Source organism: Pristiophorus japonicus, chromosome 5, assembly GCF_044704955.1.
Source record: "Pristiophorus japonicus isolate sPriJap1 chromosome 5, sPriJap1.hap1, whole genome shotgun sequence".
Taxonomy (NCBI): Eukaryota; Metazoa; Chordata; class Chondrichthyes; family Pristiophoridae; genus Pristiophorus; species Pristiophorus japonicus.
In genome coordinates, this window is record NC_091981.1 from 48423774 (window position 1) to 48446253 (window position 22480).

General features: G+C 43.3%; 2 protein-coding genes across 2 annotated transcripts in view; one reads left to right on the top strand and one right to left on the bottom strand.

Annotated features, from left to right (window-relative positions):
• The window catches only part of acot13 (acyl-CoA thioesterase 13), a 220355-nt gene that overhangs the window by 28233 nt on the left and 169642 nt on the right, over positions 1 to 22480 (bottom strand). The gene's annotated exons all lie outside the window — the stretch shown is intronic.
• tdp2b (tyrosyl-DNA phosphodiesterase 2b) overlaps positions 1 to 22480 on the top strand; it is a 39321-nt gene that overhangs the window by 2169 nt on the left and 14672 nt on the right. Inside the window, exons 2-4 of the mRNA XM_070880619.1 lie at positions 2199 to 2296; positions 8965 to 9126; positions 18226 to 18317. Coding sequence (XP_070736720.1) covers positions 2199 to 2296; positions 8965 to 9126; positions 18226 to 18317 — 352 coding nt within the window. The remainder of the gene's footprint in view (positions 1 to 2198; positions 2297 to 8964; positions 9127 to 18225; positions 18318 to 22480) is intronic.

Sequence of the window (22480 nt, forward strand, 5' to 3'; positions counted from 1 at the left end):
CAGCCATCCTTAAAGTATCTCCATCTCTATTAACTGCACCACTACTGCAGTAGTACATGCTAAATGAAGGGGAAGAAGAATTAAGAACTTGAAATAAATAGAGCAGCTGGATCGGATGATATCCACCCAAGGCTCCTCCGGGAAATGGGACATGTGCTGTGCGAGCCCCTGACCTGTATTTTAAATAGCTCACTGCACTCTGGAATGGTTCCTACAGATTGGAAGGAGGCTAATGTGGTCTCCATTTTTTTTTTTAAAAAGGTGGCAAGGAAGACCCGGGTAACTGTAGGCCCATCAGTATAACATCAGTAATAGGTAAGATGCTTGAAAGAATCATAAGGGATGCAATATATGAATACTTAGATAGGGAGGGACATATTCGGGACACCCAATATGGCTTCATAAAAAAAGAGGTCATGTCTCACAAATCTAATTGTAATTTTGAAAAAGTTGCAAAGTTGCAAAGTTGGTGGACGAGGGAAGCCCAGTAGACATTTCCAAAAAGCTTTTGACAAGGTACCACATAAGAGGCTTCTCTAGAAGATCGGAGCCTCTTGGTATTAATGGAAATATATTGAGTTGGATTCAGGACTGGCTGGCAGGGCACAGGCAAAGAGTAGTTAGAGATGGATTTGGATCTGTTTGGAGACCGGTCACCAGTTGTGTCCCACAGGGACCAGTATTGGGACCATTGCTTTTTACTGTTTTTATTAATGATCTGGATTTTGGGGTTGGGGGGTGTGATTTGCAGATGATCCCAAGATCTGTGCAAGTGTTAGAACTTGTAAAAGATGCTCGTCTGCTTCAGGTAGATCTTAATGTGTTGGGAGATTGGGCTAGACTGGAAAATTATGTATAACTACAGTGTTATGCACGTGGGCAAGGCAAATGCTCAACATTCGTACATCTTCCAGGGAAAGGCATTAAAGATGATGGAGATGGAAAGAGATTCTAGTGCATAAATCCTATAAGGTACATGAGCAATGCCGTGCACAGTTAGCTAGAGCAAATAAGGTGTTGGGTGTATCCATAGGCCAATTGAGTACATAACGAGGCGTACTATTTTGTCCATATACAAGACCGCACTTGGAATACTGTGTCCAGTTTTGGTATCCTCACATGGGTGACATTGAGGCTCTGGAAAGGGTGCAGAAGAGGGCCACGAGACTAATTCCAAGTCGAAAGCATCTTAGTTATCAAGATAGGTTAAAAGAGTTGGGACTCTATACCGTAGAGCAGTGTAGACTTTGGGGGGTATATGATTGAGGTTTATAAGATAATGAAGGGAATAGACGGTGTTCCAGCTGACAGTTTATTTCAATTTAAAAAGTTAGGCAGGACCAGGGGTCACAAACTTAAGTTGTTTATGGCTAGCTTTAGATTAGATGTCGGGAGGTGGTTCTTTTCCCAGAGAATAGTAGACCTTTGAAACAAGCTGCTGTTTCATGTGGTGGATGCAGACTCACTGAATTCCTTTAAGCGAAAGCTGAATTTGTTTCTGGCTGCGGTGGAGATCACCTCTTACAGAAGGTAGGTACTGCAGGGAATTTAACGGCCAGAGTGATCTCCTGGACTAGTATCGATCGCCGAGATGGGTCGGAGAGGAATTTCCCAGACTTTTTCCCCCAAATTGGCCTAGGATTTTTAATGTTTTTTTTGCCTCTCCCAGGAGATCACATGGTTTCGGGTGGGGTGGAGTGTGTATGTTGTGATACACGGGGTATCGCAACTGTGTGGGACAGGCTCAATGGACCTCAGAGCAGCGTAGACTTTGGTGGGGGGGGATATGATTGAGGTTACCTGTCTGTCATTGTTCGTGTGTTTGTACCTTGCTGGGGTCTTTCCTAGTATTTAGATTCTTTAAGTTATGTTTTATTTCATGTTCTGAGCTCCCACGCAGCTATCTATACGATATCCCCTAGTTAGGTTTGGAGGCATTGCTGCTTAAACTTTCTCCTCAGAATCAATCTCATTACAGTGAGGTTTAATTTTGATTAACTGTCATAGACTACAAGACAATAGCCTGAGGGTGGGGAGGGGGACAGAAACCAGATCAGCTATCCCAAGATGATGGCTACTCATAAAAGCATAGTTTAAGACTATAACACTTTCATGGTTAAACTGCATTAATATGATTTTTTAAAAAAAGCAACTTAGATGATTATGGTTTGATTTTTGCTTTCCCTACTTATTTGTAGAGAGCCATCAACTCCTATTTTGAATCATCTGTCCAGCCATCTTCCTCTGGCATGGAACCTGCCTCGCAGTTGGTTGAAGGAACAGTCTCTCAAGGATGGTATGCATGGACCCCATTTATTTTAACCATTGCTACATAACCGTTCTTTGGGGGTGCGTGCGTGCGTTTATATATGTGCGTGCGTGCGTTTATATATGTGCGTGCGTGCGTTTATATATGTGCGTGCGTGCGTTTATATATGTGCGTGCGTGCGTTTATATATGTGCTTGCGTGCGTTTATATATGTGTTTGCGGCGTTTATATATGCGTGCGAGCGCGCGCGTGTGTGTGTTTGTGTAGTGTGTATAGTTTGTGTGTAGTGTGTGTGTAGTGTGTGTATAGGTAGAGTGTGTGTGTGTATAGGTAGAGTGTGTGTGTGTATAGGTAGAGTGTGTGTGTGTATAGGTAGAGTGTGTGTGTGTATAGGTAGAGTGTGTGTGTGTATAGGTAGAGTGTGTGTGTGTATAGGTAGAGTGTGTGTGTGTATAGGTAGAGTGTGTGTGTGTATAGGTAGAGTGTGTGTGTGTATAGGTAGAGTGTGTGTGTGTATAGGTAGAGTGTGTGTGTGTATAGGTAGAGTGTGTGTGTGTATAGGTAGAGTGTGTGTGTGTATAGGTAGAGTGTGTGTGTGTATAGGTAGAGTGTGTGTGTGTATAGGTAGAGTGTGTGTGTGTATAGGTAGAGTGTGTGTGTGTATAGGTAGAGTGTGTGTGTGTATAGGTAGAGTGTGTGTGTGTATAGGTAGAGTGTGTGTGTGTATAGGTAGAGTGTGTGTGTGTATAGGTAGAGTGTGTGTGTGTATAGGTAGAGTGTGTGTGTGTATAGGTAGAGTGTGTGTGTGTATAGGTAGAGTGTGTGTGTGTGTATAGGTAGAGTGTGTGTGTGTGTATAGGTAGAGTGTGTGTGTGTGTATAGGTAGAGTGTGTGTGTGTGTATAGGTAGAGTGTGTGTGTGTGTATAGGTAGAGTGTGTGTGTGTGTATAGGTAGAGTGTGTGTGTGTGTATAGGTAGAGTGTGTGTGTGTGTATAGGTAGAGTGTGTGTGTGTGTATAGGTAGAGTGTGTGTGTGTGTATAGGTAGAGTGTGTGTGTGTATAGGTAGAGTGTGTGTGTGTGTATAGGTAGAGTGTGTGTGTGTGTATAGGTAGAGTGTGTGTGTGTGTATAGGTAGAGTGTGTGTGTGTGTATAGGTAGAGTGTGTGTGTGTGTATAGGTAGAGTGTGTGTGTGTGTATAGGTAGAGTGTGTGTGTGTGTATAGGTAGAGTGTGTGTGTGTGTATAGGTAGAGTGTGTGTGTATAGGTAGAGTGTGTGTGTATAGGTAGAGTGTGTGTGTATAGGTAGAGTGTGTGTGTATAGGTAGAGTGTGTGTGTATAGGTAGAGTGTGTGTGTATAGGTAGAGTGTGTGTGTATAGGTAGAGTGTGTGTGTATAGGTAGAGTGTGTGTGTATAGGTAGAGTGTGTGTGTATAGGTAGAGTGTGTGTGTATAGGTAGAGTGTGTGTGTATAGGTAGAGTGTGTGTGTATAGGTAGAGTGTGTGTGTATAGGTAGAGTGTGTGTGTATAGTTAGTGTGTGTGTATAGTTAGTGTGTGTAGTGTGTGTGTGTAGTGTGTGTGTGTAGTGTGTGTGTAGTGTGTGTGTATAGTTAGTGTGTGTAGTGTGTTTGTGTGTGTATAGTTAGTGTGTGTAGTGTGTGTTTGTGTGTGTATAGTTAGTGTGTGTTTGTGTGTGTAGTGTGTGTGTATAGTTAGTGTGTGTTTGTGTGTAGTGTGTGTCTGTATAGTTTGTGTAGTGTGTGTGTCTGTATAGTTTGTGTGTAGTGTGTGTGTCTGTATAGTTTGTGTGTAGTGTGTGTGTCTGTATAGTTTGTGTGTAGTGTGTGTGTCTGTATAGTGTGTGTGTGTGTATAGTTAGTGTGTGTGTGTGTGTGTATAGTTAGTGTGTGTGTGTATAGTTAGTGTGTGTGTGTGTATAGTTAGTGTGTGTGTGTGTGTATAGTTAGTGTGTGTGTGTGTGTATAGTTAGTGTGTGTGTGTGTGTATAGTTAGTGTGTGTGTGTGTATAGTTAGTGTGTGTGTGTGTATAGTTAGTGTGTTGTGTGTGTGTGTAGAGTGTGTGTGTGTGTGTATAGAGTGTATATATATATATATAATGTGTGTGTGTGTGTATGATACTGCATACACAAATACACATTTGATGTGAAGAACATCCCCTTGCACATCCCTGAAATATCCTCGATTTTTAAATAATTGGCTATCGTCAAAAACTTCTAAGCTTGCTTATAGCTCTGTAAAAATGGTTGCCAGCTTCATTTGTCTGCCTGCTACTTTTGGAAGCCATGCTACTTTCAAACAAATGCCAACCGTGTGATTTGTACAGTTCTTTGTATTTTCAAACATGGTTGACAGCCATTTGAATCCATGAAGTCCTGGTAACAGTTTTGGGGAATATTTAAAGATCTGCAGTTGTTGAAATCGGCACAGATCAGTTTGAAACTTCCAAGTAATATACTTCAGACGAGCACTGTTGTCAGAACTACAAGAAAAGAACCACTTTGTGTCTAATGGTTATTTACAAAATATAGCTGAACATTCAGATTGCAACCTCTTATTTTCCTTTCACGGAGCGATGTGGATGGATTTCTAAGTAAATATGAAAGTATTGTATTAGTTTATTTGATTATTTATCTTTTGTAAAATAAGTTCAGCAACGTAAGGAAAAAAAGGGGTAACTACAGCCTAATAATTGTTTAATTTAAAATCGGAAGGCCATAAGCAGAATACATGATGAGGGTGACATCTAAGTTGCATCTCATTCATTGTACTGACCATAAATGACTTGCAACTTACAGCATGTGCAATATCGAGCTACCTATGGGATAGAATCATAGGCCCCAAGTTTCCACATGATTTGCTCCTGATTTTTAGGAGCAACTGGTGGAGAACGGAGTATCTTAGAAATCGGAATTCTCCACATTTAAGTTTTCTGCAGTTCTAGTCAGGTAGAACAGTTTCACTTTTGAACAGAATTTTTTTTTTCAAAAGGGGGCGTGTCCGGCCACTGACGCCTGATTTGAAAGTTTCCACAGTGAAAACGTACTCCAAACTAACTTAGAATGGAGCAAGTGAAGATTTTTGTAGGCTTGAAAAAACCTTGTCTACACATTAAAAAATCAGGCTCAGGTTACAAATTAGGCGTCCGGAATGAGGTGGGGGAGCGGGGGGGCGAAGGGAAGTCATTACATTCTACAATAAATCCTTAGTTATACTTATACAAATATTATACAAATAAATCCAACCTGAATAAAAATTTATAAGCAAAGAAAAGATTAAATAAACCATGTTCCTATCTGTGTGAAAGTGCTTCAGGCAGGCCTTTCAGGCAGCGGTTTGCCGTCGGGACCAACCGACAGCAGGGAGAAGGCTGCAGGAAGCCTCATTACTTGAGGCAGCCGTTCCCGACGGCGGGGGGGGGGGGGGAGGCAGGGAGAAGGCTGCAGGAAGCCTCATTACTTGAGGCAGCCGTTCCCGACGGCAGGGGGGGGGAGCCAGGGAGAAGGCTGCAGGAAGCCTCATTACTTGAGGCAGCCGTTCCCGACGGCAGGGGGGGGGAGGCAGGGAGAAGGCTGCAGGAAGCCTCATTACTTGAGGCAGCCGTTTGCCGTCGGGCCCGACCGACGGCAGGGGGCGAAAGCTGCAGGAAGCCTCAGTGCTGATCATGGAAGGGCAATGTGGTTTTATTAAAAAATGTTAAAAATTGAACAGCTACAAAGAATTTGAATAGTCTCAAACAAGTGCATGCGTCCCGTTTATCACAGTCTATCTTTCATTACAGAATGCACTCCCTCACCCTCACACACAGAAATATCAAGAAAATTAAAATACAAGCCTTTGCATGGGTTCAATAAACAAATTTTCACTTTTTCTGCAGCACTTTTTAAAATGGCCGAGTGCCAATGTTTCCTTCAGACTGCGCGTGCGCGAACGCTCCAATGCGCATGCGCAGGGCTGCTGGCACGAAAAAAACTCATTTAAATTGTACCCGCCCCCTCCTACTTACAAAATCGGCGCGAGTGGTAGGCTCCGTCCCCTGGGCGCCGCGCCAAGCAGACATCGAGCTGCAAAGCGCTCGAGAATAGCGCGTTTTTTTTCAGGCGGCGTTTTCGGCAAAAAAAACGGGCGCCCAGCTCGGAGGGGCGCCTGTTTTGCCGCGTGTGGAAACTTGGGGCCATAGAATGGTTACAGCACAGAAAGAAGCTATTTGGCCAGTTGAGCCTGTGCCAGCTCTCTGTCAGAGCACTTCAGCTAGTCCCACTCCCCCGCCCTTTCCCTGTAGCCCTGCAATTTTTTTTTTCTTTCAGGTACTTATCCAATTCCCCTTTGAAATCCACGATTGAATCTGCCTCTACCACCCTCTCAGGCAGTGCATTCCAGATCATAACCACTCGCTGCACAAATTATTTTTCCTGATGTTGCCTTTGGTTCTTCTGCCAATCACCTTATATCTGTGTCCTCTGGTTCTCGACCCTTCTGCCAAGGGAACAGTTTCTTGCTATCTACTCTGTCTAGGCCCCTCATGATTTTGAATACCTCTATCAAACCTCCTCTCAACCTTCTCTGTTCTAAGGAGAACAACACCAGCTTCTCCAGTCCATCCACGTAACTGAAGTCCCTCATTCCTGGAATCATTCTTGTAAATCTTTTCTGCACCCTCTCTAAGGCCTTCACATCCTTCCTAAAGTGTTGTGCCCAGATTTGGACACACTACTCCAGTTGAGGCCGAACCAGTGTGTTATAAAGGTTCATCATAACTTCCTTGCTTTTGTACTCCATGCCTCTATTTATGAAGCCTAGGATTCCGTATGCTTTTTAAACTGCTTTCTCAACCTGCCCTGCCACCTTCAATGATTTGTGCACATATACCTCCAAGCCTCTCTGTTGCTGCATCCCCATCAGAATTGTACCCTTTAGTTTATATTGCCTTTCCTCACTCTTCCTACCAAAATGTTTACTTCACACTTTTCTGCGTTAAATTTAATCTGCCCAATGTCCGCCCATTCCACCAGTTTGTCTTGAAGTCTGTCACTATCCTCCACACTGTTCACTATACTTCCAAGTTTTGTCATCTGCAAACTTTGAAATTGTGCCCTGTACACCCAAGTCCAAGTAATATCTATCAAGAAAAGCAGTCGTCCTAGTACCGACTCCTGGGGAACACTGCTGTGGACCTTCTCTAGTCCGATAAACAACCATTCACTACTAAATAGTCAAAGTACAGCCAGCCTTTCTAATACCTGCTCTATCAATTTTTATCTCATCCAGTGTCTTAACTGCCTCCTCTTTCACTATGCCAATGGCAGCATCTTTGTCCTTGGTAAAGACATGCAAGGTACTCATTTAGTACCTCAGCCATGCCCTCTGTCTCCATGCATAATTCTCACTTTTGGTCCCTAATCGGCCCAATGTACCTCTTACTACCCGTTTACTATTTATATGCCAATGAAAGACTTTTGGATTCCCTTTTATGTTAGCTGCTCATACTCTCTATTTGTAACTCTTATTTCCTTCTTCACTTCTCCTCTGAACTTTCTATATTCAGCCTGATTCTCACTTGTATTCTCAACCTGGCATCTGCCCCCTTTTTCTGCTTCATCTTTTGTCATTCAGGGAGCTCTGGCTTTGGTTGCCCTACCTTTCCCCTACGTGGGAATGTACCTCAACTGTACCCGAACCATTTCCTCTTTAAAGGCAGCCCATTGTTCAATTACAGTTTTGCCTACCAATCTTTGATTCCAGTTTACCCGGGCCAGATACATTCTTTGGATAGTCATTGTATATTTCATGCTTCTCATCATGTGTATTCTGCAACTTTCCGTGTCTTATTCTAAAAAAGAACCTTGGGGTTTACTACTTTAAGGGCTATATTTTCCTCCAATTGGGAATTAATGTTAGTAAAAAGCTGTTGTGAATATAAAGCTTGTCTGATACACTCAGCCAATCTTTTTGCTAACATTAATGACTAGAGGGAAGCGTTCTGCTAAATGGTTAAACAATATACTTTTAACAAGAAATATTGCAGTTTAAAAGGAAGACAATTAATTGCAGAATTGAAAAGTTTGGAGAATCTGCATTGTACAGCTGTGGTGCCACCCACCCTCAGACTGGATTATACTGTATCACTAATGTATAGGGTGCCAACATTTTAAGAGTGACATGCAACCACTTCTTGTGTAGAAACTTTTTGCTGTTAATTATCATGTCATTTAAGAATGATAAATCATAAATTTTTAATGTAGACAAATCAATATTGCTGTGTAATTGCTTAAATATCTGTTTGGGTGAAAACTCTCCATGTCTCTACCTCTCCTCCTTTAAGACCCTTCTTAAAATCTACCTCTTTGACTAACCTTTAGGTCACCCATCCTAATATCTCCTCCTTTGGCTCAGTGTCAATTTGTGTCTGATTATGCTCCTATGAAGCACCTTGCAACGTTTTGCGATGTTAAAGGCGCTATAGAAATGCAAATAGTTGTTGCTACATTAGCGTGGTTTGTATGTGTAAGATGAAGAAAATGTGTGCATAAGTATTTTTACACTGATGCTGTCGATGCTGATTCTGAGAGTGGGGAGAGAGGAGAAGGCAGAGACATATCATGTAAGAGCATTTCAGATAGATACATATATGGTACAGATTAACATTCTTTTACTGTTAATTTTTTTTAATGCAGTATCGATTTGACAGACACTGACAATGTGCAGACTAGCAAGGGCAACAGTGCACAGCCGGAAGTAGATGAAAGTAAGATCTTGCTGTTAACCTGGAACATAGATGGACTTGATCTGGCAAACTTACAGGAAAGAGCACGGGGTGTTTGTTCTTGCCTAGCTCTGTGAGTACAATCGTTACATCAGTACGAATAAGGCACAGTTAACTCTTAAAATCATTTGTGATGTTATTTATATAGAAAACTTTATAAAAATATATATTTTATACACCTTTCAGCACAGTTACTGATGACTGCCACCTCTCAACTTTTCAATCATTATAAATTGTACGTATAAAATAACAGCATTCTTGGGCACCTACTCACTGAAAACCTGGGTATAGTTGTCAGGCTATCAAATGTGTCTGTGTGGAGCACGCAGTGAACTAATGATTTACATTGAATTTTATAGCACAGAAACAGGCCATTTGGCCCATCTGGCCTGTACAGGTGTTTTTTGCTGCATGAGCCACCTCCTACCTTATTTCATCACGCCCTATCAACAGATCCTTCTATTCTTTTTTCCCTAAAGTAGTTATCGAGCTGCCCCTTAAATGCATCTGTTAATTGCCTCAACCACTTCATGTGGTGGTGAGTTCCACATTCTCACCATTCTCTGGGTAAAATTTCTCCTGAATTCCTTGTAGGATTTATTAGTGACTATCTTATATTTATGGCCCCTAGTATTGGAACCCCATCCTCCCACAAGTGGAAACATCTCTACGTCTACCCGAACAAACCCCTTTATAATTTTAAAGACAACTATCAGGTCAGCCTTCTCTTTTCTAGAGAAAAGAGCCCCGGCCTGTTCACTCTTTCCTGATGGTTGTACCCTCTCAGTTCTGAAAACACAATTAATTTGCGATGTCTGCCTCGTTCAGTGGTGACAAAACTAACTTCATAGGGAGTGCAAATCGCTAGTAGCCAAAAAGTTGTAAATTTGCAGGAGTGCCCATCTATGAAAAGATACACTTACAAGTTCACAATGACTAGTGAGAGTTGTTACAGCAGAGTTTTAACCTATGCTCATGGTGGTACTGGGCCTCTGCTCTAACCCAATCTCTCTCTTTCTGTGCTCATATCCTGGGAACATTTTAAGAAATTCAGAATATCTGTCTTTTCTCAGCTTTATTATTTCTGATAACCTGAAGGAAAACTGTGAAATGATGTATGAAATGGTCCTGGATTTGTGTTGTGGAGGTTTTTGTGTCGGGCAAAGTCAGCACCAGCTTCACACCCAGACCCGCTCTGAAAGTTGATCAAGATTCTCTACGAAGTAATTTCATAATATGCTGATTTTTAAAAATTAGTTGTTCCTGGGATTTTTTTATTCGTCCCATATTGCCCATCCTTAATTGCCCTTGAGAAGGTGGTGGCTCGCTAAGCCATTTCAGAGGGCAGTTAAGAGTCAAAGACGTTGCTGTGGGTCTGGAGTCACATGTAGGCCAGATAAGGTGGTGGTTACACCTTCTGGAAAGGTAAACCAGAAGAAGATTGTCGCTTCCACAGGGTTGGCTTTGCCATAAAAAACGAGCTAGTTGGTCGTCTCGGAGACTCCCCTTGCGGGATAAAGGAACACCTCATGACCCTTTGGATCACCCTAGCCTGAAACCAGTGCGCTACGGTCCTCAGCGTGTACGCCCCAACAATGGAAGCTACAGACGAGTCCAAAGAAGAGTTCTACTCCAGCCTTGAACAATCCCTATCCCGAGTACTAACGGACAACAAGCTGATCCTCCTGGACGACTTTAATGTCCGAGTTGGAAAGGACACAAACCTCTAGGGAGGTGTGATTGGCAGCGAGGAGGTAGGGAAATCCAACACAACAGTACCCTCCTCCTGACGAAATGCTTAGAACATGGACTCGTCATAACCAACACCCTGATCCGTCAGAAAGACAAGTATAAGGCTCTAAGCACTGGCATCTGCTAGACCACGTCATCTTCCGAGCGAGGGACCACAAGGACGTGCGCATCACCCGCGCCATGACAAGAGCTGACGACTGCTGGACGGACCACCGCCTAATCCGCTCTCATCACCATCAACGTAACCCAAAACAGCGATGGCAACAGAAACAATGCCGCAGGAAAATCAACACTGGAGCACTCCCAAGACCCAGGTAAAAAAGCACTATTCAGCCAGCGCCTCACTGCCAACCTGACGACTCCCAGCGACGCAGAGATGCAGAATGCTCGCAGCGCCTCCATAATTAGCACCTGTGAAGAGACGGTCAGTCACTCGACCAGGAAACGCCAAGACTGGTTCGACGAGAACAACCAGGAGATCCAGGAGCTAATAAGCCGCAAGCGCAAGGCATTCTTGGACTGGAAACAGCAACACGACTCGAGAGTAAGAAAGCAGCTGTACGGACGCCTAAAGGCTGAGTTCCAACAAAAAAAAACTCGTGACCTAAAGAACAGATGATGGGCGGAGAAAGCGCAGGAGATCCAGCAGCTAGCTGACAACCACAACATCCGTGGATTCTTCAGCGCAGTCAAGACCACCTATGGCCCAAGCACACAAGGCCCCACCCCACTGCTGACCAAGAACAAAGAGGTACTCATCAAGGACAGAGAGGCAGTCAGTGCTCGCTGGAAGGAGAACTTCGAAGAGCTCCTCAACTGAGACTCTGCCTTTGGCATGAGTGTCCTTGACTCCATCCCGCAGCATGCTACCCACCACCATCTCAGCACAACCTTAGCCCAGCATGAGGTAGAAAAGGCCATCCAGCAACTGAAAATCAACAAGGCCTCAGGAGCAGATGGAATCCCTGCCGAAGCACTAAAACATGGCGGAGAAGCACCTTTGGCGCTAATACAATCTCATTTCTCTTATCTGGAAGGAGGAGAGCATGCAGGGGATCTCAGACGCGGTAATCGTGACCATCCTCAAGAAAGACAACAAGTCCGACTGCGGTAACTATAGAGGAATTTCCCTGCTGTCTGCCACAGGGAAAGTCATCGCAAGAATCTTCCTCAATTGCCTTCTCCCATTGGTTGAAGCACTCCTCCCAGAGTCGCAATGCGGATTCCGCCCACGAAGGGGCACAATGGACCTGATCTTCACCGCGTGGCAAATCCAAGAGAAATGCAGGGAATAGCACCAACCCCTGTGCATGGCCTTGTTTGATCTCGCAAAGGCCTTTGACACTGTCAACCGTGAGGGATTATGGAGCGTCCTCCTCAAATTCAGATGCCCCCAAAAGTTTGTCACCATCCTTTGCCTGCTTCAAGACGACATGCAAGCCGTGATCCTGACCAACGGATCCACCAAAGACCCAATTCACGTCAAGCAAGGCTGTGTCATTGCACCAACGCTCTTCTCGATCTTCCTTGCTGCAATGCTCCATCCCACCCTCAATAAGCTGGAGTGGAGCTAATCTACAGAACAAACAGGAAACTGTTCAAGCTGCGCCGCCTCCAGGCCAGATCCAAGGTCGTCCCATCCTCTGTCATCGAACTATAGTACACAGACGACGCTGGCATCTGCGCACACTCGGAGGCCGAACTGCAAACCATTGTCAACACCTTCACCGAAGCGTATGAGAGCTTATGCCTTGCACTAAACATCTGTAAGACAAAGATGCTCTACCAACCTGCCCCCGCCACGCAGCATCGCTCCCCGATTATCAAAATCCATGACGAGGCCTTGGACAACATGGACCATTTTCCATACCTCGGGAGCCTACTGTCAACAAGGGCTGACGTCGATGACTGCCTCTGCAAGATCCAGCAAATCCATTGGCAGGATAGGCGCACCAACGTCAGCGTTCTCACTCAGGCCAGCATCGAAGCACTGACCACGCTCGATCAGCTCCGTTGGGCGGGCCACGTCGTCTGCATGCCCAATACGAGAATTCCAAAACAAACTCTCTACTCTGAGCTCCGACAAGTCAAGCGAGCCCCAGGTGAGCAGAGGAAATGCTTCAAGGACACCCTCAAAGCCTCGTTGAAAAAATGCAGCATCCCCACCGACACCTGGGATTCTCTGGCCCAAGACCGCACAAAGTGGAGAAAAAACATCCTGGAAGGCGCCGAAGACCTTGAGTCTCGACGCCGAGAGCAAGCTGAAACCAAACTTAAACAGCGGACGGAGCGCACGGCATCCCAAGCACCCCACCCACCCTTTCCTTTTACCATCGTCTGCCCCACCTGTGACGGAGACTGTAGGTCCCGCATAGGATTCATGAGTCACATGAGAACTCATTTTTAGCGTGGAAGTAAATTATCCTCGATTCCGAGGAACTGCCTAAGAGAGAGAGAGAGAGAGAGGGAAAGAGAAGCCAGACCAGGTAAGGATGGTAGAATTCCTTCCCAAAAGGACATTAGTGCTTCCACAGTATATTGGCTTATACTGTTGCTTGTATTCCAAATTCATCTCATCTGTATTGATGGCAAGATTTGCAAATGCACACTTGCTCTCATTTGTCACCTCTGGCCTTTGATCTTCCTCAGTGTTTATTAAGGCCGGCATTGTGAACCACTGTCAACCCGCCTTTGGACAGGAGCAGCCAAGAGCGCTGGCTTCTGAAGTTGGAGATTAAAACTACCTTGTGACGTGGCGTCTGTGCCTCTGGAGGCATATGCGTGGCCTCAACTTCATTATTCCACTGGCTCTGCCCTACCACAAACCCTTGGCCTTTCCCACCCTGCCTGCTCGCTCCAGGTTCTGCAGCTTCATGACCCATATCCTATGCATTGCCAAGACCACCTGCTTCCGCATTCCTACATTGTTTGTCTCTCCCTCATCTCCACTGCTATTAAAACTCTGATGCACACCGTTGTCACCTATAGTCTTGACTTTTCCAATAGTCGCCTTTTCTTTCACCTTCCATAAACTCCAAATTATTCAACGCTTTGCCAGCTACTTCCTGATCTGCACTAAGCCTATCTCTCCCATCACTCTTGTCTTTGTTGACCTGCCCTCTCCTTTAATGTGTCAGATTTAAAATCTTGGTCATTATCGACGAATCTCTCTGTGACTCTTTGCAACTTTATCCAGCTTCACATCCTCTCCCTTGCCTTCCAGTCCTTTCTGGTCTCTTTGTATTCCCTCTTCCCCCGTCCCGTCATTGCTGGCAGAGCTTTTAGCCATTTTACTCCTCTTCTCTGAAACTCTCTCTTAACATCTCTGTCCATCTACCTCTCTCACACCCTTTAAAAGCCTTTTCAAAACCTATTTCTTCAACCAAGCTTTCAGTCACTTCTCACAAAGGTTTAGCATCCATTCCTTTCCTTCATATGAATAGGAGTAGGCCATTCAACCCCTTGAGCCTGTTCCGCCATTCAATTAAATCATGGCTGATCTGTATTTTAACTCCATTTACCTGCCTTGGTTTCGTAATCCTTAATACCCTTGCCAAACAAAAGTCTATTAATCTGAGTTTTGAAATTTTCAGTTGATCGAGGGGAGAGAATTCCAGATTTCCACTACCTTTTGTGTAAATAAGTGCTTCCTGACATTACCCCTGAATTGCCCTGCTTTAATTTAAAGATTACGCCCCCTTGTTCTGGACTTCTCTAGCAGAGGAAATAGTTTCTCTTTATCTACCCTGTCAACTCATTTAATCATCTTAAACACCTCAATTAGATCACCCCTTAATCTTCTATACTCGAGGGAGTATAAGACTAGTCTATGCAACCTATGCTCATAATTTAACCTTTATAGCCCCGGTATCATTCTGGTGAAACTGCATTGCCCCTCTAAGGCCAATATATCCTTCCTGAGATGTGATGCCCAGAACTAAATGCAGTAAATACTCCAGATAGGATCTAAACCCTTGTCTGTATTCCAGCCCTCTTGAGTTACAGACTAGCATTCCATTAGCTTTTCAGATTATTTATTGTACCTGTCTATTAGCTTTTAGTGGTTTCTCTACATGGACCCCAAAATCTCTCTGCTCATCCACAGTTCCTAACTTCTCTCTGATCTTGCCTTTCTTGGGTCCAAAGTGGATGACCTCGCACTATCCCACATTGAACTCTGCATCAGCCACAGTTTTGCCTACTCCCTTAATCTATCAATGTCCCTTTGCAACTTTCTGCTCCTATCTACACTATTTACTGTGCCACAGCAGTGTCATCAGCAATACGGCTCTCTGTTCCTTCATCCAAGTCATTTATAACTATAGTGAAAAGCTGGGGCCCATAGTGATCCCTGCCCACTAGTCACATCTTGCCAATTTGAGTAGATAACCATTATCCCTACGCTGTCTCCTACCTCCTAACCAATTCCCTATCCATGCCAAAAGGTTGCCATCCCATGTGCTCTCAATTTTGTTAAGTCTCTTATGTGGAACCATGTCGAATGAGTTCTGGAAGTCCATATAAATAACATCCAAACACTCCCTTATCTACCATGTTGGTTACCTCCTCAAAATTCAGTTAGGTTTATAAGACATGACTTATCCATTATAAATCCATTCTGGCTCTCTGATCAGTTCATATTTGTCCAAATTCTCAGTCTGTCCCTAATAACAGATTCTATTAACTTCCCCACAACTGACGTCAGACTAATAGGCTAAACATGTCCTAGTTTATTTCTGCGACCTTTCTTAATTAATGGAGTGACATTGGCAGTTTTCCAATCCAAGGGGACAATTCCATCAACAATTTCCGCACCGACTTCTTTTAATACCCGAGGGTGGAAACCATCAGGTCCTGGAGATTTGTCCATCTTTAATCTCATTAGTTTCTCCATCACCATTTTTTAACTAGTTAGTGCCTCACCTTGATTTATTTTTATTTTTTCTTGTATCTCTGGTACTTTATCCTTATCCTCTACTATGAAGACCAATTCAAAGTAGCTATTTAGTAAGTCTGCCATTTCTTGATTTCCAATTGCAATATCACCTGTGTCTGTCATTAAGGGCCCCACATTACTCTTAGCTACTCTCTTTCTCAATATATTTGAAAATGCCTTTACTATTGTCCTTGATATCCCTCGCAAGCTTGTTCTCATTCTCTTTTTGCAGCTCTTACCATTTTGTTTGTATCCCTTTGCTGTTCTGCACATATCTCCCGATCCTCGGGATTTCTACTGTTCTTTCCCTTCGCATAATCCCTTTCTATTAGTTTTACAGTATCTCTCGCTTCCCTTGTTGACCAAGATTGTTTACTTGCACACACAGAGCTCTTGTCTTTTACGGTATGTACAGATCTTTTATTCTACCAAATACTTTTTTTTGAACACCTCCCACTATTAATCTGTGGTTTTATCCATTAGTAGTTCAGCCCATGATAGATAAGGGAGTGTCTGGATGTTATTTATATGGACTTCCAGAACGCATTCAACATGGTTCCACATGTGATCAACTCCTGCCTCATCCCTCCCAAGATCAGCCTTCCTTAAATTTAAAGCCTTAGTTTGTGACTTGCACTTCTCCCTCTCAAACCTAATATCACATTCTATCATATTATTATGGTCACTATTAGCTAGGTGTTCCTTTCCTGTTAGATTATTGACTAATTCAGGCTCATTACTTATTACTAAATCTAAGATGGCAGGTTCACGTGTTGGTTCAAGACCATATTGTTCCGGGAAACTGTCCTGAATACACTGGAGAAATTCACTGCCTTTGGTACTCGAGTTATGCTGCTTATCCCAGCCTATGTGAAAATTAGTCTCCCTTTATAATTACAGGTGCAGCATCCAAAATCCGGAGTTCCGGAATCCGGACACTGGGCCGATCCATGGCGGGGTCATCCGGAAACCGAAAAATGTTCTGAAATCCGGACTCCAGCTGCCTCGGCGGCCCGACCTCGCCCCAGCCCTACCTAAGTTGACCCTACCTCGCCCCGGCCCGACCTCGCCCCCTTACCTCGGCTGCCCGACCCCACCTATCTCAGCCCAGGCAAAGATGTTCCAAAATTCGGAAATATCCGGAACTGCCTCGGTCCAGAGGTTTCCGGATTTCGGACGCTCAACCTGTACTTTGATATTGCAATAGGCTCCTCTCATCTCCGCCTTTATGTATCACGCAACTTTTTCACTTCTTTCTGAAGGTCTATAAACAACTCCCACCAAAGTTTTGCATTCTTTTCTTTCCTCAAATCTACCCGAAGCTTTTCTACTGCCTGCTCAGCCTTACTGATATCCCTCTTTCTAATGCTGTAATAGTGTCCATTGTCAATATTGCCACTCCTCCTTTTTGAATTTCACTGTCCTTTCTAAAGATCTTATAATCTGGAATATTTATCTCCTGGTCATGCCTAGTTTGTAGCCAGGCCTCAGTGATGACCACTACAGCTTACCCTTTAAGCTGAATCTATGCTTCTAATTCATTTGTTTTATTCCTTATGCTCATGAATTCTTGTATAGAACTTTTAATTTGGCAATAGACCCTGTCCTGTTATGCCCTGATGTTTTTAACACACATTTTAAGTTATTACACTCCTTGTTTGTTTTTATCACTTGCGTTGCATTAAGTTATTTTCCTATTTCCTGTATTTTTTTGGAATTTACCTTTAATACCTTTAATAGTATTGATTACCTGGACTTTGCTTTCATCCATTTTATTAATTCTTGGGCTATTTTTATTTCTGCCTATGGTGGAGCCGATTCCAGTGGTGCAGCTCCTTCCTGTCCCAGTATCAGCCGGTGGCTCAGTTAGTAGCACTCTCACCTCTGAGTCATAAGGTTGTGGGTTCAAATCCCACTCCAGAGACTTGAACACAAATATCTAGGCTGACACTCCAGTACTGAACTGAGGGAGTGCTGCACTGTCGGAGGTGCTGTCTTTCAGATGAGACGTTAAATTGAGTCTGTCCTCCTCGGTGGACATAAAAGATTCCATGACACTATTTCAAGGTGTTTTACTACTTTAAAGACGATATATAAAGTTGTTGTATGTGTCTCGGGCAATAATCCAGAGATTATGACCCTCGGTTCTGCCTTTTAATTTAGCTCCGATGTCCTGCGACTCCCTCAGCAGGACCGCCTCCCTATTCTTTCCTATGACGGTCTTCCCAACATGGACCACGACAACTGGATCTTTCCCTCCCCTTTCCAGCGTATGAGATATTCCTTACCTACTTCTCTGCAAAGGATGTTTGGGATAGTTTTCTATGTAATTATTGTATTATATAAATATGATTTGCTGTCGTAGTGCATTTGGGTTTCACAGGATTTGTGAGCCCTTCATAGATTTATATTAAAATATCTGAAGATTATTAGTTTTGTAAGTTCAGTAAGACTGTCTAATCAAACTTTCCTTCCTTTTTAAAGGTATACCCCTGATATAGTGTTTCTGCAGGAAGTTATTGAACCCTATTACCTATACTTAAAGAAGCGAGCAGTGAGCTACACCATTATTCGAGGTATGAAATAAGCCTTTGGTTATGACCTAAATTTCAGACTTGAGTATCATTTCTGTGCCTGCATGAGGAAAAAATGGTTTGTGGCATTAATTTTGAACATTTTGCAAAATTTGAATTGATCGATGGTTCCCGAGAGTTTACACAGACCTTTCCAATTTGTCCTTGCTATGTTCTATAATCACAATTATAGTGGGCAATTTAAAGGTTGCAACACTTGCCCACCATTGGCGGCTGTGTCTTCAGTTGCCTAGGTCTTAAGCTCTGGAATTCCCTCCTTAAACCTTTCCGCCTCTCTACCTTTCCTCCTTTTAAGACACTCCTTAAAACTTACCTCTTTGATCAGACTTTTGGTCTTATGGATTAATATCTTGTGTGGTTCGGTGTTAAATTTTGTTTGATAACACACCTGTGAAGTGCTTTGGGATGCATTACTATTTTAAAGACGCTATATAAATGCAAGTGATGGCTGTTCAGTACTGAGGGGGAATACGAAAAAAAAATCGGTCTGTTCAAAAAGCCACCTACTGACCGTAGGGCTACATTGCATTAAAGTACAACTTTTTTCAGCTCTCCATTTCATGCTGTTTTGATCAATGTCATTCAGAAGGAATACAGTTTTCCCTGCTGTAGAACAATTTCCTAGTTTTATTGGCATGTTTTCAGTTCCACAGTATGTAGTTACATGGATGTGTGTATTTTGTTAAATGTGTGTTGTATTAATTCTCTTTGGGGTGAGTGGCTATCATCCACCAATTCTAGGTTTAGGTTGGAAAGAGAAGCACTTTTGTGGTGCATCAAGTTGCAAACCTATGGCATTTTGAATGGTTGAACTTCCTTGAGGCCAGTGGGTGATAGCGGACCAGTGCAGTCGCTAAATGTAAAATATGCCAAGACTATGTCTGGAAAAAGAAACCGCCTCCAAATTTTATTTTGAGGCAGCAGTTTTTCTGCATTAAACATCTCATGAATAAAATACAGACTTGCAGCAGCTAAACCAACCGCCCTGACGCCGACCTGAGAAGTGACTGTACTTTGTATCGGGCAGCTTATCAAAATCCTGCAAAAAAAAAAATGTTTAATTTAAGACCATTTTATTTTACTTAACACTTGCAAAATGGCCAATTGTTTAAACTTAGTGGAACACTGAAATATCAAAGATCTTAACACCCATTTTGTCCATAGCTCAAAAAGCCTGTTGTCTGGCAAATCACAAATAGCTCATTGACGTATCAGCTGCCTCTAGGTGGCGTATCTCCCTAAATCAGAATGTCAAGCTTCAGAAGGGAAAGAAGTAATTAGTCATACTACTCATGAATAAAAGAGAATAGTTGATAAAATTACAGGAGTATTGTACCTTTTAAAGAAATTTCAGTTGTATTACTGTTTTTCTTTTTCCTGCAATTACTATCTATTTCAGTGTGAAGTGAATTAAGTACTCATTGCAAATTACTTTTAATTTGTTAAGTAACTGAGTTATGTAAGTAAATTCAGAAATGTTTTCACTGTCATCTGGTGAATATAGCTTGCTTTTGAATACTAATTGGAGTCATGATGTGTCAACAAATACATGGTCAACATTCAAACTGAGTGGCTCCAGTAGCTCCCGTCAAAGCTCGATTTTTGCGATCCTGATGTTGAAAACGTTGGATTGTGATTGGTGACCCACTTAAAGGGTTCAAACTCTGCTCAGTTACAAAATTTCAGCGGCTTGGCATGTGACCAGAGTAAGCTAAGGGAAGAGAACTGGTTATTGCACTGCATTGGAACATTATCTTTTCGTCTATGGTACCTGGGTTTGAATCCGACCCAGACTGGTGAGCTGAAAGTCTACTCTTCCTGCAGGTTGTAAGAGTTGAGTCGAGTAAGTATGCATTTTGTTTCCACATGGTATGGGTTTACATTGGGAAAAACTACCCCTTCATTCAGAAGTACTTCATTGGCGGTGGATTACTTTGGGACATCCTGAGATTATGAAAGACACAATATAAATGCAAATTGTTCCTTGCCTTATTGCCAGTCTTGGGATATCTCACTATTGCACTGGAGGCTGCTTTTTTGAAGTTGGAACTAAGGCATTTTGGGAGAAGATTTCTTCTGTGCAATAATTAATGAAATCATAAACCCATTTGTAATTTTACGCAGTCTTTAGAGGAAAGCTTTCTCTTGCTGGGACAGTGCAAGAACATAAATAGAAGTAGGAATTGGCCAGATGGCCCTTCGAGCCTGCTCCGCCATTCAGCATAGACATAGATATATACATAGAAAAAAGGTGCAGGAGTAGGCCCTTCGAGCCTGCACCACCATTCAATAAGATCATGGCTGATCATTCACCTCAGTACCCCTTGCCTGCTTTCTCTCCATACCCCTTGATCCCTTTAGCTGTAAGGGCCACATCTAACTCCCTCTTGAATATATCCAACGAACTGGCATCAACAACTCTCTGCGATAGGGAATTCCACAGGTTAACAACTCTCTGAGTGAAGAAGTTTCTCCTCATCTCAGTCCTAAATGTCTTAGCCCTTATCTTTAGACTGTGTCCTCTGGTTCTGGACTTCCCCAACATCAGGAACATTCTTCCTGCATCTAACCTGTCCAGTCCCGTCAGAATGTTATATGTTTCTATGAGATTGCCTCTCATCCTTCTCATCCAGTGAATAAATGCCAGTCGATCCATTCTCTACTTATATGTCAGTCCAGCCATCCCGGGAATCAGTCTGGTGAACCTTCGCTGCACTCCCTCAATAGCAAGAACATCCTTCCTCAGATTAGGAGACCAAAACTGAACACAATATTCCAGGTGAGGCCTCACCAAGGCCCTGTACAACTGCAGTAAGACCTCCCTGCTCCTATACTCAAATCCCCTAGCTATGAAGGCCAACATACCATTTGCCGCCTTCACCGCCTGCTGTACCTGCATGCCAACTTTCAATGACTGATGAACCATGACACCCAGGTCTCGTTGCACCTCCCCTTTTCCTAATCTTCTGCCATTCAGATAATATTCTGCCGTCGTGTTTTTGCCCCCAAAGTGGATAACCTCACATTTATCCACATTATACTGCATCTGCCATGCATTTGCCCACTCACCTAACCTGTCCAAGTCACCCTGCAGCCTCTTACCGTCCTCCTCGCCGCTCACACCGCCACCCAGCTTAGTGTCATCTGCAAACTTAGAGATATCACACTCAATTCCTTCATCTAAATCGTTAATGTATATTGTAAATAGCTGGGGTCCCAGCACTGAGCCCTGTAGTCACTGACTGTTGTTCTGAAAAGGACCCGTTTATCCCGACTCTCTGCTTCCTGTCTGCCAACCAGTTCTCTATCCGCGTCAATACATTATCCCCAATACCATGTGCTTTAATTTTGCACACCAATCTCTTGTGTGGAACCTTGTCAAAAGCCTTTTAAAAGTCCAAATACACCATATCCACTGGTTCTCCCTTGTCCACTCTACCAGTTACATCCTCAAAAAATTCCATAAGATTTGTCAAGCATGATTTCCCTTTCATAAATCCATGTTGACTTGGACCAATCCTGTCACTGCTTTCCAAATGCACTGTTACAGGCAACTCTCGATTATCCATACACGGATCTAACAGAGAACCCACTGCAACGGCACACGCCCGACGCAGCTGGATTTGTCTTTCCACTGAACTCTGATGCTGCCTGTTTTATTGACCATCCCCCCCCCCCCCCCCCGTCCTCCTGCACCCAAGTTGAATTTTATCGAGTTGTGTTTATTTCATCTCTGCAAATCTGAAACTGTGTGCTGATCGGGATATTTTAACTCTTGGCCAGAGTATAAGTCGGATGATGCGTGGTCGAACGGCTGTTACACATCTCTCCTGATTTTCGAACGGCAGAAGCGATCCCGTTTGCAGTCTCGCCAAAAGTTTAAATGAAACGCATTGTAATGTCAAAGGAAGATTTCTTAATCGTAGTCAACGGGAAAGGAATGGGGCCATTGATGTTTCTGTTGTGTTGCTAAATAAACATGCATGGCTCGGATGGGGACCCTGCATGCTGGCACCGTCCGGCTTGTCTGTGCTCTTTCTCCGCCGACTGATGAAGGTCTCACTTTTTCATAAAATGCATTTACAGCGATACACATCTATACAAGTTGATAACACCAGTCATAACATGTTGGTTGTACAGAAAGG